The 20,594-nt window shown below is 40.3% G+C and overlaps 1 protein-coding gene across 2 annotated transcripts in view; it reads left to right on the top strand.

Annotated features, from left to right (window-relative positions):
- Positions 1-2,447: 2,447 nt before the first annotated feature.
- Positions 2,448-20,594, top strand: part of ATP2C1 (ATPase secretory pathway Ca2+ transporting 1) — a 71,038-nt gene continuing 52,891 nt past the window's right edge. The window contains exon 1 of one of the 2 annotated variants that reach the window (XM_076331071.1): positions 2,448-2,626. In XM_076331071.1, coding sequence (XP_076187186.1) covers positions 2,519-2,626 — 108 coding nt within the window. In that variant the 5' untranslated portion in view covers positions 2,448-2,518. The remainder of the gene's footprint in view (positions 2,627-20,594) is intronic. The other variant, XM_076331073.1, reaches the window with a different exon arrangement.

Genomic DNA, 20,594 nt, shown 5'->3' with positions numbered 1-20,594 from the left:
AACTAAAACATTCTGACAGCTGATATGGTATGTTGAAAGCTTGTCTTTGCTTTTCTTGGCTTGTTACTGCCTTTCTTAAAGGGGGGTGGACAGGGGGGCACAACATTAGTGATACATACCACTGACTTACTCTTGTTAGTGCAAGTTTTTCTAGTTAAGAAAGCCAGTTTAATACTTCACTATTTCATCTGTGTTTCAATGAGGAATTTAAGGGGCTATTAGAGAAAATGTAGAATTCTGATATTGGCCAAGGCCAAGTTATGTAGCAACCAGATGATGTCCTCCTACGCTTTCGAGGCTCCAGCCATCTGGATTACTGCAGATACCTCCCTTTGTGCTCAGTAAGTACCCATATGCAGCATACAAGAGGTGGGTGTACATGTGGCTGCGGAAGCACTGATGTTAGGCCAGCCTGAAACAAGCCTACTGACAAGTGGTCCATTCCTCTGGAAGAGCTTGGTCATGCACTTCAGAACTTTGCAAAGAAGCATCTTCAGCCTGGTATGATTTTTCAGTGAATGGCATAAATCATAACACTGTGATCTTAGATAAAAGTTAGAGGTTATACAAAACAAATATGTCCTAGTATTTGTCCATTTTAAATGAACCGTTACAGCAAAGTGGAGCTCAATGCTTTCACCTGCTTGAATCTTCTATGTCTGTGGCTTATGTCTTTGGTTTTACTATCCTTGTCCTTCTGCTTATGGTGATCCTGGCTTTGCAAACTGTTTGTAATTAAAATTCTCGTGCTATGATGTGTCACTGATCTTCATAACATTCCCCTGGCTTCACAGCAACAAGCGTACTTGGCAATTTCCAGTGCTGACAACTCCAGTTTTCTTCCTCTGCTGTTCAGGTGGTCAGAGCCATACAAGTGCCAAAAAACCTGATAAAGCACAGAAGCAGTGTTTCTGAGTCAGCAGGGCTTTGTACCAAAGTGAGGGCAGGAGAGGTATTGTGCCGAGTGCCCAAAATTGGCTGGCATCTCTGGATGGGAAGTGAAGTGAAACTGGAAGATCACCTTGTAAGCAGGCCTGGTGCCATCCAAACAGATGGGCTGAAGTATAAGCAGCCAGCAGTCATTGAGGAGCACAAAATGGATTTGTTGAAGGCGGGTTTCTAAGCATGAAATGTCAGAATGGTTGCCTGTGTCAAGCCTCCAAACCTGAAGGGAAGGATATGTGCAAGTAGTGTGGGATGAACTAACGCCGAAAACAAACATGAAAAATCTGTCTTGGATCCTTTCCTGGATCCATTGAAAGGTTTTTTTTTTTGTAGCTGTGAGACCTAGAAGGGATGAGTGGGAGAAGATTCCTGCAAAGCAGTATTATTTCCCTACCACATGGATCACTTCCCATAAACTGTGCTGACATGGTAAAGAAATTATTTCTTTTGCCTCCCACAGATGTTGATGTGCAGGAGGCCCTTAACATTGCTCTGGCTGGTTAGTCTTTGGCAGCTGTATTTAACAGCTTCAGGACAAATTCTGTAGTATTAGCTAAGCTCCAAGTAATTTATTTATAGACAGAAATACACCTTAGTAAAGACTTAAAGGACTTTGAGTTAATCTCCAATCCCTGGAGTTGTAGGGAGGACTGAATTGCCTCGCTGTAATAAGAACCCAGCTCCTCTCTGGGACTCTTCTGCTTAAAAGATCAACAACAACAAAACGGGGTGGGGGGAACCCAACCTAACCCAAACTTCCGTAACTCTAAAACTCAAGAATTTAGGATGATAATTGATGGAAATGTGCTTTGCTGCTTTTCTATCCATTACAAAAGCCAGGCAAACACTTATTACTTGTCTGCTGATCAAAGGTGCAAAGTAGAGAAGGGCTCACAGAAAGAGAAATGCAATGACCTGAAATGAGTTTGCAGGTAAGATTCAAGGCAAAGGCTCCAATTGCAAGCTAAGCTTTATGTGAGCTTACATTGTTATGCCCTGTAACTGGTGCCTTGCAGTTCCAGTTTAGAAAGTGGAGAATGAAAGAAAGCATTAATCTGGCTGAAATCCACATAACAGGATTGTGTGCGAAACAAAAGTGAAATCAGACAGTGCAGTCAGTGAAATACAGTTTGAGGAGGAGGGGGGAATATGCTAGAAACAGCAGTTTTCTAACCTCTTTACTGCAGCTGAACACGCTTTAAGAGGCATTAGGATTTATTCTTTGTAGTGAGAGGGGTAGGAAAAATCAGGACCTAGTTACTGTTGTTTGATTTTTGCAGCAGAATATTCTTACCAGAAGTAGGCCTGTTAGAGCATGCTGTCAGGGAAATGCATTTGCTAGAACTGCCCCTCAGTTCTCCCAGCTCACACTGTCCTTGCGGCACTTTAACACTGGTCACTTGTTGAAGGCTCTGCATCTGATGTTTTGATTTTCACCAGTTGCTCTGCAGAAAAGGATTGTGCAACAGTCGAGGACTACCGATCTTCGGGAAGAGGCAGAAAACATGCATTCAGATCTCAAACTCCAGACAGGGAAGCCTCTAACTATGCAGTAACAGAAATTGCTTAAGTTATGGATAATCTACTGCATAAATCTGTCTTCTCCTATTTTATAAAGCTTCCTATCTATGCAATTTGGAAACTTATATTGACAGTGAAAGACAAGAGGATTCAAGAAAAGGTAAAAACAAATTAAAAAAACCTAACTCCTTCAATTGTAACCCTGTGGGTGACCTAGCCATATCTTAAAGGGAGAGGATCGGAAGTTTAGCTGCACTGTTTTCTATGTCAGTATCTGGGAGTAACAGCTATGTTTAAGTTTTTATAAGAGTTTTGTGACTTTGAGAAAATTGGCCCTGAGAACAAACAATTTTTTACTCTGAGGAAATTACTGGACACTTAAAGCAATTGGGGTCTGAGACCATGAAGCTTCAAGTAGTCATTACCTGTCTGTTGCGGATCATAAAAATCCGTATTTCACTCCTGTCATGAGCCATTTTCAGTGTAATTCCAGTTCATCTTGAATCACTCATTTCCATCCTAGCTGGCTGAAGAAATTTTTAAACTTCCTTTTACTTTTGACAGTCTTGAATCTCGCTGTTACACTAAGAGGGGGTATATTTGAGAAAATGAATTCCTAAATATGTATATAAAATAAACCAGACTTCTCCTCTCTTAACTCTTCTGTTAGCCATAAACATTATGTTCTGCTGATCCCTGTGCTGTAAGGGCTTTGTCTCTACTAAGAGATGTTAATTAGTCTGAGATCAGGTGTAGGACTAGTCAGTACTTGGGCTCTTTCTCATGTACATCTGTGTTAAATAAAAGGTTGAATTCTTGGCAGTAGGGTTGTAACTTAGTTTCTTAAACGTTTTGGTAGATCATGATCTCTTGCCTTAAATGCAACGTGAATATCCTTAGGAGAACTGAATTGTTACCTGAAGTTGTTGCTGTTTCACAAGGAAATAGCTTCTATTTAGCATGGGGGGAAGAAGGGGTGAGTCTGGAACGGGGCCATCTCTGAGTTACTGGTTTTTTTCATCCAGTATGTGCTCAATATTAAGCTATGTGATGAGCATTCAGAAGCAGCCTATAGCGAGAGCTGAAATTCTGCATTCCTTAGAAACAGTTAAACTTCTTTGCTCTTTGTGCACTAAATAATGTTGAATAGCATACTTCTCTAAATGAGAGGTCAGCAGGCAAAGAAAGGCACATTCCTTTGACATGATATATTTTGGAAAAAAAGTACCAGGGCTATAACTGGTGGGGTGTGGGGGGGAAATCTGCTTTTCCTGTTTTGGTACAGTAACGTTCATTATTTTCTTTCTTACTCCTAATGTTTTTACAATGGCTAACAGCTCAAGCATTACATGCTTAAAGAAACACCGTATTCATTCTCCTTGGGTTTGTCTGATGTTGGCAGGGCTGATATTCACCAAATACTAACATTTGCTTCTTTGACTCTACAAACACTTACAGAGGTGGGAAGTGCAGTTGAGCTCAGCAGGTTGCCCTGCATGGTGTTGAGAATAAGCTTTTTATTTCTGAGGATCACATTCTTTTATCTAGCAGGGTAAGTCCTTGGGATTGTTTGCTTAGTACTGGCTCAATGCCTTTTAATAAATATTATCAGTAGATGACTAACTGCTTTTTCTTTGAGGGTTTTTTGTCATTTTCTCAATATTCACCCATTACTGATCTGGACAGGTATTAAATGAAAGCTCAGGAGGGCTGATGGATCCATGCTAACAGTGCTATTGTCATATTCTGTTCAGACGGTTTTTTGTCTGATGCTCATAGTGCTGCTTATACAGTCATGGAGGCAAAAATCACAAGCAGAGGATGTATGCAGGGTTAGTTGGCTAATAACTTTGAATTGGTCAAGGTTTGTCCTGATGGCTGAACTTCAGAGGATGCATAGATCAGTTATAACTTGAACATTAATTGGTGAGACTGAATGGTTTGGAGAGCAACCTGTAACTTGATGCTAAATTAAATCATTCCATATGTGTAAGGATGTGAATATCTTCAGTGCAATATACTTCTGGCACTGCTGCTCCAAACTGCTGGAAGAAATCCATTTAATCAAAACAAGCATTCACGTGGTTATTAGCATGTTAGTCCCAAGACACAAAGCTTTATCAATATAAAATGAACTGAATGTGAGGCTATTATTCATTCTCTTTACATTGCCTGATATTATGCAGTAAATGTAATGAGGCTTGTTGAAGAACTGCTGTTCGCTGTGATGTTCCAGAAGAGATACGTGTCCTAGGAGACTTGTTCACCGATCAAACATTTTAAATGAAATACAACATTAAAATAAGTGTAATGGTTTCAATCTGACCTCAGCTTTGCATGCTCACTTTAATGAGTTGCATTTTACTCTGGAAACTAGACAACTAAAAATCCTGTTTACTGGTTGCTTAGAAACTTTACAGAAACTGATCATCAGTAAGAGCATTAGACATCAAATATTTCAGTAAAAACTAAAGCCATGAAATAAATGCGTATTGTTCAGAAACGATAGATTCTGGAAATTACCACAGAATCTTATGAAGTCCAAGAGATAAACAGATTACAAGGAGGACACATGTAAGAACGTCCAGACTTATACTAAGAAGGATAAACTTGCTTGCTTCAGGTATACAGTATGGTTTAGGAAGACTATTTCCATACTGGCAGTGTATTAAATGTTTCCTTTCTTGGATCACCTTCTGGAATCAGTCCTTACTGAACGTACTAGGCCCAGGAGCATGGACTTCATGGAGTATCGGTATGATCCAATAATGGAATTATTTATGATCTTTAAGATTTCCTCTCCTATTTTTAACTTAATCTTGAATGCTTTAAAGCACAAAAATCTGAAAGTTTCCTGACAAGCTTTATAGAAATGGTATGAAAATGTGTTTTATGCCTATATGGTAGAATTTCTTTGAGAGTAAGTGACATTTTAACTGCATAGTTGAGTTTAGGAGGTAATTCTGGTTAAATGAGGCTTTTATCTAGACCTGTATAGCTATTTATTATGGGAATATGTATTTTAAGAGTAATTCTTATCTAATTCTATACATTGAATTTTTCCATAAAAATGATTATGGGTAAGTTCTTAGAATGTATGAGGCATTTAATATTAATTCAGCCCAAGTAAGGAAATGAATGAAACAATGTCCTAGGATGTGGAACTGTCATTGATAGATGAAGTAGAATTTTTGTCTTATAACTTAAAAAATAAGCTCCAAATAAAAATGATAATGAAGGAACTTATAAGATATAGAAAGGAAGACACCAGGGAGAAGGTGAAAATATAATGTATGTTTTGATATGGTTACTGCTTCTTTTGGGGGGCTGGAAAATCCAAAGCCCTGTGAATTTTAGCCATGGAAGTGACTGCAAGCAATCCTGCAACAGCAGCTGAGTAGCCCTGGAAATGAGTTTTCCTGTGACTACGCAGTGGGTTTGTGGTTTTAACGACATGGCCGACTAATCCCAGTCAAACCTATTTCTGAGTATATAAATCAGAAAACTTTGCTCGTGCTGATAAAGCTGTAGTATAGCTATAAACATGCCAGTTATTTTCTTGTCAAACATAAAAGGCCTATTATTTCAAGGTGTTTAAGAGGCCTCTCTGCTTAGATAAAATACAATAGAAAGCATGTGTGTGGCTTGTTTAACGGTGTGTATGCTGGGAGGGTTATCTCCTTTCCTTGAAGTAACTTTTCAATTCATTTGGCAAAGCAAGAAATAAATTTTGCCTTTGTTGCTAGTTTGAGTGTACCTGAATTAGCATTTGAGGAAATGACTTTTCAAGAGTATTGTAAGGCTACCTCTTTCCAAAACATGGCTGTAAAACTTAGACTTCCTGTTGAAAATGCCAGTTGGACCCAGATAAAACTTCTTCCTGAAAGAAACCACAGGACGCTTTTTTCCTTTACAATCAGCTTCCAAAGGACATCTGACCAATGTTAAAGAAAATGGAGGAACCATCATTTTGTGCTGAGAAACCACCAGCTTTTCTTAATCCTAGCAGTAAATAGACATTTCTTACAGCTTCTCCAGCCAATACTTCTAAAGAACTATTTTTGAGCTACACACCAGCCACAAGATGAATGCTAAAGTAATTTCTCTAGCTAACAGTTCATGCATGAGAGTGATACCATCAATGAGCTTCTATACATGAGCATTAACAGATGGGGTTTGATCCTTTAGGGAAACCACCAAATGAGCTCTGGGAGTCCGGAACTGAGGCAGCACAGAATTTGTACGTTGTGCTTGGCATTGACAGTATGTATGTCTTTAGCAATTAACACAGCTGCTTTGGCAGAACCCTTTTTAGCCTCTTTTCTGAAGGAAGTGAGCTGTATCTGTCCCTCTCCCCAGTAACTGTGGAACTCATGGATAGAAGAGTCTCAAAGATGTGAAACACCCACACACTTAATGAAAATAAGACTGGTGAGAGGGGAGGCATCCTATTAAAACTGCCTTTAAGAACAGCATTTCATCAAAGAGATCACGCAGGGGAGAACAATCATGAGTACTTCATATACTGGAAAAGCTCCAGTCAGTGTTGTCACATCTCAGATTAAAAAAACCAAACAAACCCTACCCTGGAGAACATATCCGAGAAAATCCTTGACTTGGATACCTGGTAGCATTTGATTCCCTGCTGCAACTTAGTCAGTTAACAAGTCAATCAACCAGAGGACATCAGCCTGCTGGAGACCAGGCAGGATATTTCCCTAACTGTCACGGGAGAGCTATTCCCTGCCTTGAAAACATATTTGTCTTTCTCAAGTTCACAGTTCAATCACTGCTTTCTAAATTATTTTGATTAGAGTTGAATAATAGCACCTATGCTGCGTTGCATCAAGCTGTCTTTCCTTCAAATCACTGTCCTAACCGACCGAGCAGGATTTGTAAGTTGCTCTAAGGTCTGAGTAGGAACAGAGTACGGTTCCTCTTGTGAGGATGTTCTTATAACAGAGCTTATCAGATGTTTGCTTGTGTAGTGCATTGTTGTTTCGCCTTACCTTTTGTTTTCCTCAAAAATGGCAACTCTGCCCAGTTTAACATTCAAAGCCTTATCTCTAACTGTTTGAGGAAGACAGTGCTCACAAAGGATGGGTCTTTAATCAAGGAGAAAAAAGCTTGCAGGCTGCATGCAAATAGGAAATAAGATACACGCTTCAATCAGTATTTAACCTTTGGAATAATTTATCTGTTGTCAGCCCATACTCTGAAATTATGGTTAGAGGCGCTTATAAAAGATTTTATATAGATGAAATAGAGGTTATAGTCTTTGTGCACAGTTTACAGACAGAAGTTCTCTGTTACATATACAGTCAGCCTGGATTACAGAAAGAATTCCTCACAGCTTTAAAATCTATATTAGTTGAATCAAAATGGCACTGTTGAACTTTGTCTGTAAATGTAGTCGTTACATGCCAAGCAACATTAGTATGACTGAATCTGACATGTTTGACATGCAGTTCCTGAAATTATAGGACTACAGGCATTTTAAAGGACACATTTCATGTCCTCAAGTGACAATCTAAGACTTCTGCAAGAATCAATTCTTCCAAGTGGGAAAGATTTCAGACACCTAGTCAGCCTGGAGACGAGATACTGAGGATGCAGCTAAAGGGTCTGAAAGGGACACATTACCCAGTAAAAGATCTAGCAGCTTTTGCTGAAATAGCTGGCACTTGATCTCTGCTCTGAGATTAACAGTACCTCCCATCACACACAAGTTAACCTCTAGCTGGAAATGATGCTCTCTCTTAGTGTGTATAGGAGAGATGAGGTCTATTATTGCCAGTGTTGTAACAGTGATAATGCTTGTATTATGGCTGTGGTAGTCCAAGTACTACTATTGGGTTAAAAAAAGCTGGGGGCACCTGTAGTCTGGCTTTGTTTTGTTTTTCCTAAAGATTTCTGTATCTAAAGAGGTATCTGGTGCAGCTGCCTCAAGTTTCCAGTATAAGCTTTCTATGAAATATGTGGGTATTACAAATGACATTGTACTTCTCTACTAGGACAACTAAGAAATCTATATAGCTATTAATGAAAACTTCATTATAATGGCTTTAGACATGTTAAGTTTAATAATAGTGGTATACTTTTTGCTGTGTAAAAACTATGCATATGTTAAATTTGAGATGACACATTAAAAGTGCTGCTTGCTTTGAATGACTAAGGTGCTATGATTTTTGTGGTTAAACAGAGGCTTGACTAATTTCTCTAATGAAACATTTTCCCTAATTTTTGTTCTTTGTTGTTCTGAAGCATAAAAAGTGCTAACTGATTGCTGTGTATCCCTGGGGTGGTATGTCTAGAATCTGAAATACTTTGTGATTCTCTGGGGCTGATGGGTATTATGTTGTTTAATATTTTATGCTTAACACCATCATGTCAAAATGATAGAATCATAGAATGGTTTGGGTTGGAAGGGACCTCTAAAGGTCATCTAGTCCAACCCCCTGCCATGGGCAGGGACATCTTCCACTAGATCAGGTTGCTCAGAGCCCTGTCCAACCTGACCTTGAATGTTTCCAGGGATGGGGCATCCACCACCTCTCTGGGCAACCTGTGCCAGTGTTTCACCACCCTCGGCGTAAAAAATTTCTTCCTTCTATCTAGTCTAAATCTACCCTCTTTTAGTTTAAAGCCATTCTTCCTTGTCCTATCGCAACAGGCCCTGCTAAAAAGTTTGCCGCCATCTTTCTTATAAGCCCCCTTTTAAGTATTGCTGGCTCATGTGCAGCTTTTCATCCACCAGTACCCCCAAGTCCTTCTTGGCAGGGCTGCTCTCAATCCCTTCATCCCCCAGCCTGTATTGATACCGGGGGTTGCCCTGACCCAGGTGCAGGACCTTGCACTTGGCCTTGTTGAACCTCCTGAGGTTCACACGGGCCCACTTCTCGAGCTTGTCCAGGTCCCTCTGGATGGCATCCCGTCCCTCTGGCGTGTCGACTGCACCACTCAGCTTGGTGTCATCTGCAAACCTGCTGAGGGTGCACTCGATCCCACTGTCTGTCATTGATGAAGATATTAAACAGTACCGGTCCCAATACGGACCCCTGTGGGATGCCACTCGTCACCAATCTCCATCTGGACATTGAGCCATTGACCACTGCCCTCTGGATGCGACCATCTAACCAATTCCTCACCCACCGGACAGTCCACCCACCAAATCCATACCTCTCCAGTTGAGAGAGAAGGATGTTGTGGGGGACCGTGTCAAAGGCCTTACAGAGGTCCACAGAGACGACACCTGTAGCCCTTCCCATGTCCACTGATGTAGTCATTCCATCAGAGAAGGCCACTAGGTTAGTCAGGCAGGACTTGCCCTTGGTGAAGCCATGCTGGCTGTCTCGAATCACCTCCCTGTCCTCCATGTGCCTTAGCATAGCTTCCAGGAGGATCTGTTCCATGATCTTCCCAGGCACAGTGGTGAGACTGACTGGCCTGTAGTTCCCCAGGTCTTCCTTGTTTCCCTCTTTAAAAATGGGGGTTATGTTTCCCCTTTTCCAGCCAGTGGGAACTTCACCGGACTGTCACAACTTCTCAAATACGATGGATAGTGGCTGAGCAACTTCATCTGCCAGTTCCTTCAGGACCTGTGGATGGATCTCATCGGGTCCCATGGACTAGTGCACCTTCAGGTTCCTTACATGGTCTTGAATCTGATCTTCTCCTGCAGTGGGTGGCTCTTCATTCTCCCAGTCCCTGCCTTTGCCTTCTGTGGCTTGGGCGGTGAGGCTCGAGCACTTGCAGTGAAGACGGAGGCAAAAAAAGTCATTGAGTACCTCCGCCTTCTCCATATCCCGGGTAACCAGGTCTCCCATTTTGTTCTGGAGAGGGCCCATGTTTTCCCTAGTCTTCCTTTTATCCTTGACGTACCTATAGAATCTTTTCTTGTTGCCCTTGATGTCCCTGGCCAGATTTAATTCTATCAGGGCTTTAGCTTTCCTAACCTGATCCCTGGCTGCTCGGACAATTTCTCTGTATTCCTCCCAGGCTACCTGTCCTTGCTTCCACCCTCTGTAGGCTTCCTTTTTGTGCTTGAGTTTGTCCAGGAGCTCCTTGTTCATCCATGCAGGCCACCTGGCGTTTGTTGGGATGCATCGCTCCTGAGCTTGAAGGAGGTGATCCTTGAATATTACCCAGCTTTCTTGGGCCCCTCTTCCCTCCAGGGCTTTGTCCCATGGTACTCTACCAAGCAGATCCCTGAAGAGGCCAAAGTCTGCTCTCCTGAAGTCCAGGGTAGTGAGCTTGCTGTGTGCCCTTCTCGGTGCCCTAAGGATCTTGAACTCCACCATTTCGCGGTCACTGCAGCCCAGGCTGCCCTTGAGCTTCACATTCCCCACCAGCCCCTCCTTGTTGGTGAGAACAAGGTCCAGTGTAGTACCTCTCCTTGTTGGCTCCCCTACCACTTGGAGAAGGAAGTTATCAATCATCGACACATTCCAGGAACCTCCCAGATTGCTTATGCCCTGCCCTGTTGTCCCTCCAACAGATGTCGGGATGGTTGAAGTCCCCCATGAGGACCAGGGCTTGTGAGCATGAGGCTGCTCCTATCTGTCTATAGAGGGCCTCATCTGCTTGGTCTTCCTGGTCAGGTGGCCTGTAGCAGACCCCCACCATAATGTCACCTGTCCCTGCCTTTCCTTTAATCCTGACCCACAAGCTCTCGGTCGGCTCTTCATCCATCCCCAGGCAGAGCTCCATGCACTCCGGCTGGTCATTGACATAGAGGGCGACACCCCCTCCTCATCTCCCCTGCCTGGCCTTCCTAAAGAGCCTGTATCCCTCCATCCCAACACTCCAGTCATAGGAGCCATCCCACCACGTCTCCGTGATGCCAATAAGGTCGTAGCCCTGCAGGCGTGCGCACGTCTCTAACTCCTCTTGTTTATTCCCCATGCTACATGTGTTTGCATAGAGGCATTTAAGTTGGGCCCCCGACGAAGCTGTCTTACTGGCTGGAGTTCCTTTGTGCCGCTCTTCAGGTGCTGCTGCTGACAACTATTGCTTGGGGGGTGTGTGGAGTGGGCTGGCTGCCACTTCTGAACTCTAGTAAAATGAAAAACCTTAACAGAATAGGCAGTGCAGTAGAAAGCTTAAAGATTAGAGAGAGACTAAGCTGGACTTCTACAGCATTATTTGAGTAGAGCAGTAAACACAAGTATGTCAAGGATTGAAGGCCAAGAGAAAAGATTTCAAAACTAAGATACATTCCATTACTGTAGCTTTATTTGTGTACAAATGAAACACATTATTTTTAATTAAAAAATTCTCTCTGTCCCATCCCACTGTTTCCTCCCTTTTTAAACTGTGAGTAAGTCTGCCAGATACAGATGGATTAGATTTTAATTTATGGGACCTTCATGTTAGCATTTCTAATGCCATGGAAAGACAAGAAACCCACCAAAATTTAGGTAGCATTTAAAGTTCTGAGACAGTCAAACAAAACAGATGCTTGTGATTCCTGTTTTCTTAATTGAATTTCTTCAGCTGTGCCCTGTCAAACTAGCCTATCACACCATCAGATGTACTGAACATGTGTTACAATTAAGAGGTATGGGTCTTAGCTGCGCTCAGTAACATATGTATATATTCACATTTCTCCCCAGGAAATTAGACAGAAATATAGCAGCCCTATTTTTTACCATATTTTAAAATGAATTAGAGCAGAAAATGCTCAAGAGGCATTAAAAAAGGCTAGTTGAAAATGCTTTTGAATGCCAGAAATTCCAGCACTGTCAATCCCAACAATTACAAAAATGACTTAGTCTTTCAAATTCCGATTTCTTTTCAGAGAAATTTCATTTGGCCTTTCTATTCAAGTTTTGAGGTTCCTGCTTTCAAGCTTTTCTATGCAACTAAAAGGATTAGAAACTTTTTTCAGCATAGGCAAACATCTTTGATATAACTGCACAGTTCCAGGAACCAGCATGTAATATCAAAGAATATAATATTATATTCTTTATAGGAATATAATATCAGGAACTGCAAATGCTATTAACACAGCAGTATTATAAGAATCGGGCTTTTGGTTGTAGCCTTTCTCTGGTGTTCATGCTATGCCATGCCTCTTTCTTTATGGTATTTGCTTTGCATCCATAGGAAGTTTTGTTATAGGCTACTACAGCCTGAACTCAGTCCTTATGACAAAGGGAGGAACCTAGATTAGTGATAGCAATCTTAATAGTGGTTGCCTTTCATAGTAATGTGTGGTATTTTCAGTGAGGACTAACAAAAAAAAAAAAATATTTGCAACCATCCTATCTGTAGGACTCGGAAGTGCTGGCATTGCTGCTAGAAACTTTTAAACCTGGACAAATTTTATGTAGCTGCTCCTTCAGTTACAGTGCTCCAAGAGGCACTGTGTTTGAGCGAGGCTAACTTTACATGGAAGGACAGGATGTCATGCCATATCTATTTTAAAAGGTTGAATGGAATTACTATCACAAATGACTAGGCTGGTTCAAAATCATGTAAAAGTAACAAAAAAGAAAAGAGTACTGCTTAAAGATAAGTGCTTGTGAAGCTTGTATACCTGCAGTAAACCTGGAACTCATTAGAAAATATTTGCTGAAAAGTTCCTGTTGGGATCAGAAGCCATTGTGTGAAGGGCTGCAGAAATGTATGAAGTCACTTGTTCTTTTCTTCAAAGTGGATGTGTTTCTTTAAGTGGCCTAGGACTTGGGAGAAAAAATGGTGGTTTTCCTCTTGTCACAAACTGCCCAGGAAAATGCAATTTTAAAGGTTTTGGCAAATCTAAAAATGGATCTTATTTTTTCTCACTGATTTTCAGTTTCTCTGTTACAGTTCTGCATTCTTTATGCTTCGACCTTAGAAGAAGGATCTTGATTAGACTCTATAGGATATAATAGCTTAATTGCTGCAAAGCTTAATTTCTTCAAACCTAGAAACCTACCTCTCTCTTCAGGTATTCCAGTGAGACTATGGCTTAAGATACAACAGACTTTATCAACAGGGAAAACTGAAACACTAAGGTTAGCTTATTTAAAATCCTTTGTAATCTGTCCCAGGAAGTGAAAAACAGCATCAGACTGTGTATGCATGTTGAAGATGTGAGGCTGTAAACAACCAAAAAATCAACTTTTCAAAAAGGGAAAACAATTTGGAGTGAATATTATGGGAAATATAAAAGACAAATTCTTAAAAGCACCTGGTTTACTGGAAGCTACATGTACTGAAGAAAATTCTCTAGGAGTCCTGTTTGGCGACTTCAAGTAGCAAAATCAAGATTTTGATTCCCACTGCATACACACATAAGTAACTTCTAATTAATCTATGTTGCTCTTACAGTGTCAGAGGCTTCCAATTATAGCTTTATTTTTTTCCCCTGGATGGATGATTTTCCAAGGGTCAATGAGTGGTGAATCAGAAACATTTAAAGCTTGGTATCTTTTTAGTTCAGCATATTAAATAAGCCATAGATATATGGCTGGATAGATATATGATTAGATACAAACTAATGATAGATATAAACATAGATTTATGATTAGGTAAGTCATAGACATTATAGGAATCATAGAAATATACAATGTAAGATCTATTTGATGTGATATGGTAAATATGATCTTGTAACAATAATATCTTAATACATCTTATAATACGATATTATAATCTTCTGACCTTAAATATATTATATGAAATATGTAAGATATATAATATAAATCATGTCTCTGAATAGATATAAACAGATTGTGGGCAGTTTTCAAATAGTATTTAGAATCTTTAGGGTTATAATTTACTTTAAGCTGAACTTCAAATAGGAAACAAGCTTTTCGCTGATCTATTGCTGCCAGTTTCTGAACTCTATAAATAGCATTGTGTCCTCAGAACTCCTCAATAGATCTGGATTACGTTGGAGGCCCTTAAAGATGGAATGGGAACTGCCTAATATTTTTACTGAAAGAGAAACTTCCTTTTTTTTTTTCCCCCCTTCTGAATAGGCAGTTGGCATGCTGAATTTGTACAGAATGTCCCCACTAGCCAGATGGTGGGGAGGAGGGCATACGGTACAAGTTTCAACCCGTTTTAAATTAAATCCCCCTCTGGTGCTGCTTGGCTTGTTGCAGATGCACAGAATGCAGCTGACGTTAGTCACTGATTTACTGGAAGGGAGAGGGGCACCTCAGGGCCCTTTTAACCCTCCCATTGCGACAGGCTGGTGGAATATACCCTCCCAATTCCTATGTTATAGCCGTGGGGTTTGTTCCTCCCATATCCACTCCTGCCAATTTCAGTTGGGGCTGTACCCAACCCTTGGTGATGTCTGGACTTTAGTATGTGATCTATTATTTAATGTAAGAGTTAGGCTAAAGATGGTGATGTTGCTGGAAAATATTCTAGCACCTATTTCCAAGGCAGACAGGAGCCTTTTTGTGCTGCCCTAAAATGGATGTCTCTTTTTTAATTCCCTTGTGCTGAAGTTTGGTATTCATCAGCAGTGCTATGGGAACACTTCTGAGCACTTGCTCCCACCTCCGTTTTGTCCTAGCACAAGCTTGTGTAGCTGGGTAGGGAACCAGGTCAGAACAACCTTGTTAAATCTGGGTATTTTTACTAAGTGTACTTCGCTAAGTTTCTAAGTGGTACATATCCTGTGTGTACAGTTTTTACTCCTCCCCTCGCAGCCTTATTGTTGGGGTCGATTAAGAATGCATCTGAATACAGATTTAGTCTTTCAATGCACCACTTGGGGTTACCTTAAGGTTAGGGGTCTTTTACGCTAGAGCGCGTAGTTGCAATAGAAGCACGCTACATTAATTGCTTTTATCAGTAACCTCTACCAGCTTTAAAAATGTGACCTCAGACCACTTTTGTTAAGACATAAGGGAGGAATAAATCCTCTGAATACTTGACTTCCATTTACATACACATAGTAGTAATTCTGCAAATAAAAAGGAAAGTGGAATGTGAGCTCTCCTGTAAAACAAAAGTTTATAATGAATTTCTCCCAACCTGAAAAGCTACTGCATGCTTTCACTTGATAAAATTTTTGGCTCTCAGTCTGAATAAAATTACACAGTCCAACATGTTACGCTTAAGTGTTTTATCAAAGTATCTTATTCTTGCCAGGAGCTGAAATCTTACAACTACGTAAACATCTGTTTACTAACTGCCAGCTCCTTACTGAGTATTACCTTCACCCCATTTTACCCCCACCAATAGTCCTGAAAAAGAATTTCCAAGTGCCGAGAGACTTGGCAAGATTACTTGTCTGTAACATATGCAGCATTCCTGAAATTCTTGGCACGTTTGCCTTGAATCAATTCAAACTGAAGTACTTCACTACTACTTTTTTTAACCGTTTATAGTTTCATTGTTGAAATGTCTTTATTCTCCAGCACAGACGTCTTACTATAATGTAACTGAAATATTTTAAAAGTAAATGAGGTGCTGTTCTTTCCCATTTAACGAATTGCAGTAATCCTTCGGCAAGACATGAACCTTTACTAGGGAGCAGTTTTCCACCTTCTGCTATACTCAGGCCACAACATGACTGTAGCTGCAGCTGACGGTGCAGAGGCGTGGTGCCTTTGTCCGGTAGCAGACATGGTAACAAGGCACGTTGCCTGCCTCAGCTAAGGCTTCCAATAGTAACTTGCTTCACGGCATATTCCAGTTATAGAGCACAATCTCCTTGGATGTGCCTCTTGGCCGTCTTTTAGAGGCAACAGGAAACTAGCTCTTTACTTCACAAAAGCAGTAGGATTGTCTCTGGAAATGTGAAGCCTCAGTAGATAGGATAGAGGCACTTCTGAGAGATTCCACTGTAGTAGTGAAGCTTTTACTGGAGTAGTCAACTTTGAAAACAATCACTGAGGGTGAAACAGCAACAGCTGAAGAGCTCTGTATGCCCTAAATGAAGGGAGGGGAAACCTCTATGGAAAATATGCTATTAATGTTTTTAACTATTTCAAAATCATGCAGCTGAAGGAAGAGAACGGCAGGTGAGTACGGAATATGTGGGAGAGATGGAAGGTACTGAGAAGAAAAGCACAGAAGATGAAATACAGGTTTGAGACAACAGTTGAGTGCTATGGTCAGAAAATGAATTCATCGTTTCCCTGAAGGATAGATTAAACCAGATTTTCTTGAATCCTTTGAGAGTGTATGTTCACAACAGTTCAAGCTGATTTAAGGTTGGAGCTCCCATAGCCCTGCCGCTGCCCCACACTGCCTTCCTGTACCAGTCCTGGGAGTTGGGCAGCAATGCCTTTTTTGAGGTAGGCTTTCTTCTTGGCTGTCTCAGTCCCCCCGAGTTGGGTTACCAAGAGATGACAGTGCCAGGGCCAGCACACAGGAAGCGCAGAACTGAGCATCAGCAAAAGGAGAATCACAAAAGCCTGATTTTTATGTCAACTTAAACTGCTGTGATGCTGCACCTCCTCTCTGAATGTAGAATGCTAATAGGGATGCTATTTAAGGATGGGATGAGAGGGTTAAATTTAATGGTGTTTTAAAAATCAGTGAAATCTAATTTAAGACTGCCATAAACCAAAGTTCCTTAATTAGCATAATTGCACAGTGTCAAGACAGGGCTGAGCTAAGGTAATTTGAAAAGGTAGCTGTTTCTTACATCTTAACATGCTCAGATTTATAAAATGAAATGAGTACTTGTTTCCTCTGGGAAAACTTGTATCATTTGTCTTTTAAACTCAGTGAACTGATTTTTTTATATATATATGTATGTGTATATATATATACACACATATTTAAAAAAACATTCAAATTTTATCTAGAATTACCATGGATTTTCCTCTAGAGAATTCTATTCAGAGATTATGTGATTGCTTGTATCAGTTGAACAGCATGGATGGAAAGGATGTGGGGAGGAAATATGCAATACAGGCTTTACAAATGATACATGCCATTTAAAGTGTGTAAATGAGAAGCTCTAGTATCATCCTTCCCGTCCTGACTCCAGTCATACAAGTACTCTGCAGAGAACTGTAAAAGCACTGGTGAGTTTTTGACATCAAGATGAAAGACAACAAATGACGAGATTAAATCAAATGAAAGTCCATCTTAACAGAAGGTAACTTTTTCTTCCAGGAAAGCTAATTTGTGCTCAGTCTATTGAGGGTGGTTTGAGTTATACCTAAAGCAAAGTAAGCAAATAGTTGAGAAGCCTGTTTTGACAGAAGGATCACCTATTAACCTTTTCTGCCCCAAACTGAAGTGCTATAGAAAGTTTTGTCTGTATTAAAATATTATTGATGTTATGATTCAGAAAAATGTTTCTCTTATTATAATGCATAAATAACTTCTCATGAAATTAACAAAATTTGTATACTTCATTAGCATTACTCAACACCCGACAGAATTTAAACAAATGCATCTTTAACGGGATCCTTTAAAAGGGTCTGGAAGCTCACTGCAGAGCAACAAGTATTTCAAGTGCTGTTATGGTCTGAAAAGTGCCTTCAACAGAATTCTGTATAATAGATCTCCAATCCGTGAACCATGCAGTTATAGGTATCTTTGTTTTGTTTTGTTTTTTTAACTACTTCTGGTAGCGCTGTAGCACAAGGGAGTAGTTGAGACGAAGTTGAATTGATTGTGGACCTGCAGACTAAACCAAACTTGACGTTAAGCTTGCATATAAACTTGCTACAGGTTAAGGCCTATCTGTTTAATGCCATTAGACTGAATTCTCCCTTCTTTCTTTCCAACTGATCAATGGAATGTCACATTTATTACATTTTAATTTTTCCAAGCCTTCCAGAGGCTCTTAATTCTTCTGAAGATGTAGAAAGGCAACTAAAAGCAACCTTTCGGGTTGCCTTTAGATTCATACAGAAGCTAATTATGCTTTTTTACAGCTGACTATTAAACAAGCAAACAAACAAAACCAAAACAACCAACCAAACCATTTTATCAAATCACTAGTTTTCAGCCTGAAGGCCCAGGGGAGCACAGAAAGTACTGAAAGCTGCAGTACCTATTTATGCTCCCCATACCTGTTCTACCCTCTTGGCTATGCCAGAATAACCACTGTTGATTCAGTTTGAGAAGTCTGTATTTACTGATCTGCTGGGTTATTCTGGATGTGAATCGGTTCCCACGTAAACTTAGGTGTTGGTCAGTTTGAGCTTGTGGTTTTGAGATAATCTAGTGGCTCCCTGCTGCTGAAGGCCACTTGCAGAAGGAAAGGTCTGACTTGGGCATCAACAGGGGGTAAATTAGGAGACTTCTGTGGGGAAAAGGATGGGGTGGGGAGTGGGGTGTGGTGACAGGATGACAGGAACTCTTTTTTGGTGATGCAAACACTTAAGTGGTGCGCTGTGGCATGTAAACCTGACAACACACCAAGGGAAGGAGAACGCCTGGGGCTGGGGGCTGCTGAAGTTGGCGTTGAACACTCATGGAACTCTGCTCTCCTACATGCAAGCCTGTTATCAGCAGGTTCACTTGTTTTTGGAAAGTATTTTCAGGACTGTGAACGAGAAGGGAGAAGAATAGGGATCTAACAACCACTAGGATGTTCAGTCTTTTTTCCCCCAAAACCTATCAGTATTGCATATCCTTTCAAGTACTGTTTTTAAAAAAGAGATTCTAACTGTGAAGTTTAGAGATTGTTTGGCCTTTCATATTTGAATTTGTAATTGTTCTTCTAATTTGTGTATGTATTTTCACTGGAATTATTCAGTTGTGGCTAGACACTTTTGCGCATTGGATATTCAGATGAGCATTTTATTGCAAGATTTTTTAACAAGATTAAAAAATGTAAAACAAATATTATTGTAATTTGTGAGTACGATGGGCCACAACTGGTTACTGTAAGCGAAGCCTTTTTTAACTTCAGACTATCTCCACAATCATATTCTAATAACGTTGCTTTGGTTTGCCAAATAATGCCTTTACCATGTGCTTTTATGAGGCTTCCTGAAGATATTAGGGCTGTCCTAATACTCTTCTGTATCGAGCTCACATTAAGGTCAGGATTTTTTAAGAAACAATATTCAGCAGCAGACGGAGATAAAACACTTTGAGCAGTGTTTATTAAACAGCCACTGTTTGTAGGTGTAGAGTGTGGTAGAAACAGTAATATAACTTTCAAGGATGGATATAGTCCTGGTATAATGCAGAAGAGGCGCCTGGCAGCATCACACGCATGTACAATTGGCAGATGTATGCTAATGTGAGAGATTAAGCCCCAGAGACGAAGCTTTTTTCAGTTCTCGCTATACAGTAGGGCTTGCTTTTGACTTTATTCTCCTCTTTGAAGACACATGAACAAAGAATGTTTCTTAGTAGGCAGACTTTGTCACTGATGTTTAGATCTCAATAGCTCCAGTTGTGAACAAGCTCAGTAACGTTCAAGAATTCCTTTCCAATCTTCTCCCCAAAACTTCTCATAGCAGTCTAAAGAAGTCCAAATATGTTGCGGATGTAAACAGTACTGGGACCTGCAGGCTTTGGGCTTTTTCCTTCATGAAAATATTTACATAAGTTTTTTCATATTTAATGGTAACAAAGCAAGAGGTACCTGTTTTAACAAAGTAACTAAATGCTTTTCCTAATGAGTTATTGTGCAGCAGTTTTGTGTTGAAACTGAGGCATCATAACTAGTGTCACAAGTAGCTCAACACAGTTCTTTGCTTGCCTTACAAACAAGCTAACAGAAGCAGTATCTTGGAGGAGAGTCATTGCTACAATGACAGCGCTACCTACTTGTAGTGGGGTACTTCATAGAGTAACCATGGAGATATTCAAGTAACATGGCAACTATATGGGACAGGTCTGAAATTATGCATTAGGTGTTCTCAAGCAATCAACCTGCTGCTTGTCATCTTATTTTCCTGAATGCAAATATCTAGGGCCCGTACTTTAAATCAGCACTTGTAACTCTTCTTTACCTCTCACAATATATTGACAAATTTATATTATTTTAGCACTCGAACAAATTTATCTTCAAGAGCTTCAAAACAGGAAAGTATGCTCTTTAACTTCACCTTGTTTAGCTGAGGAATTCAAGAGGCATGCTATTACGGGTTGGGAGATTTAATTAAAATGTTTAAAATTTAGTTCTGTTAAATGCTTCTTATGAACTGACAAAGACTGATTTTTGGTTTCTTCTGCTGCTTAAGAAAAACAAAGCCAAG

Source organism: Aptenodytes patagonicus, chromosome 2, assembly GCF_965638725.1.
Source record: "Aptenodytes patagonicus chromosome 2, bAptPat1.pri.cur, whole genome shotgun sequence".
Taxonomy (NCBI): domain Eukaryota; kingdom Metazoa; phylum Chordata; class Aves; order Sphenisciformes; family Spheniscidae; genus Aptenodytes; species Aptenodytes patagonicus.
This window is presented reverse-complemented; position numbering and strand designations above follow the sequence as displayed.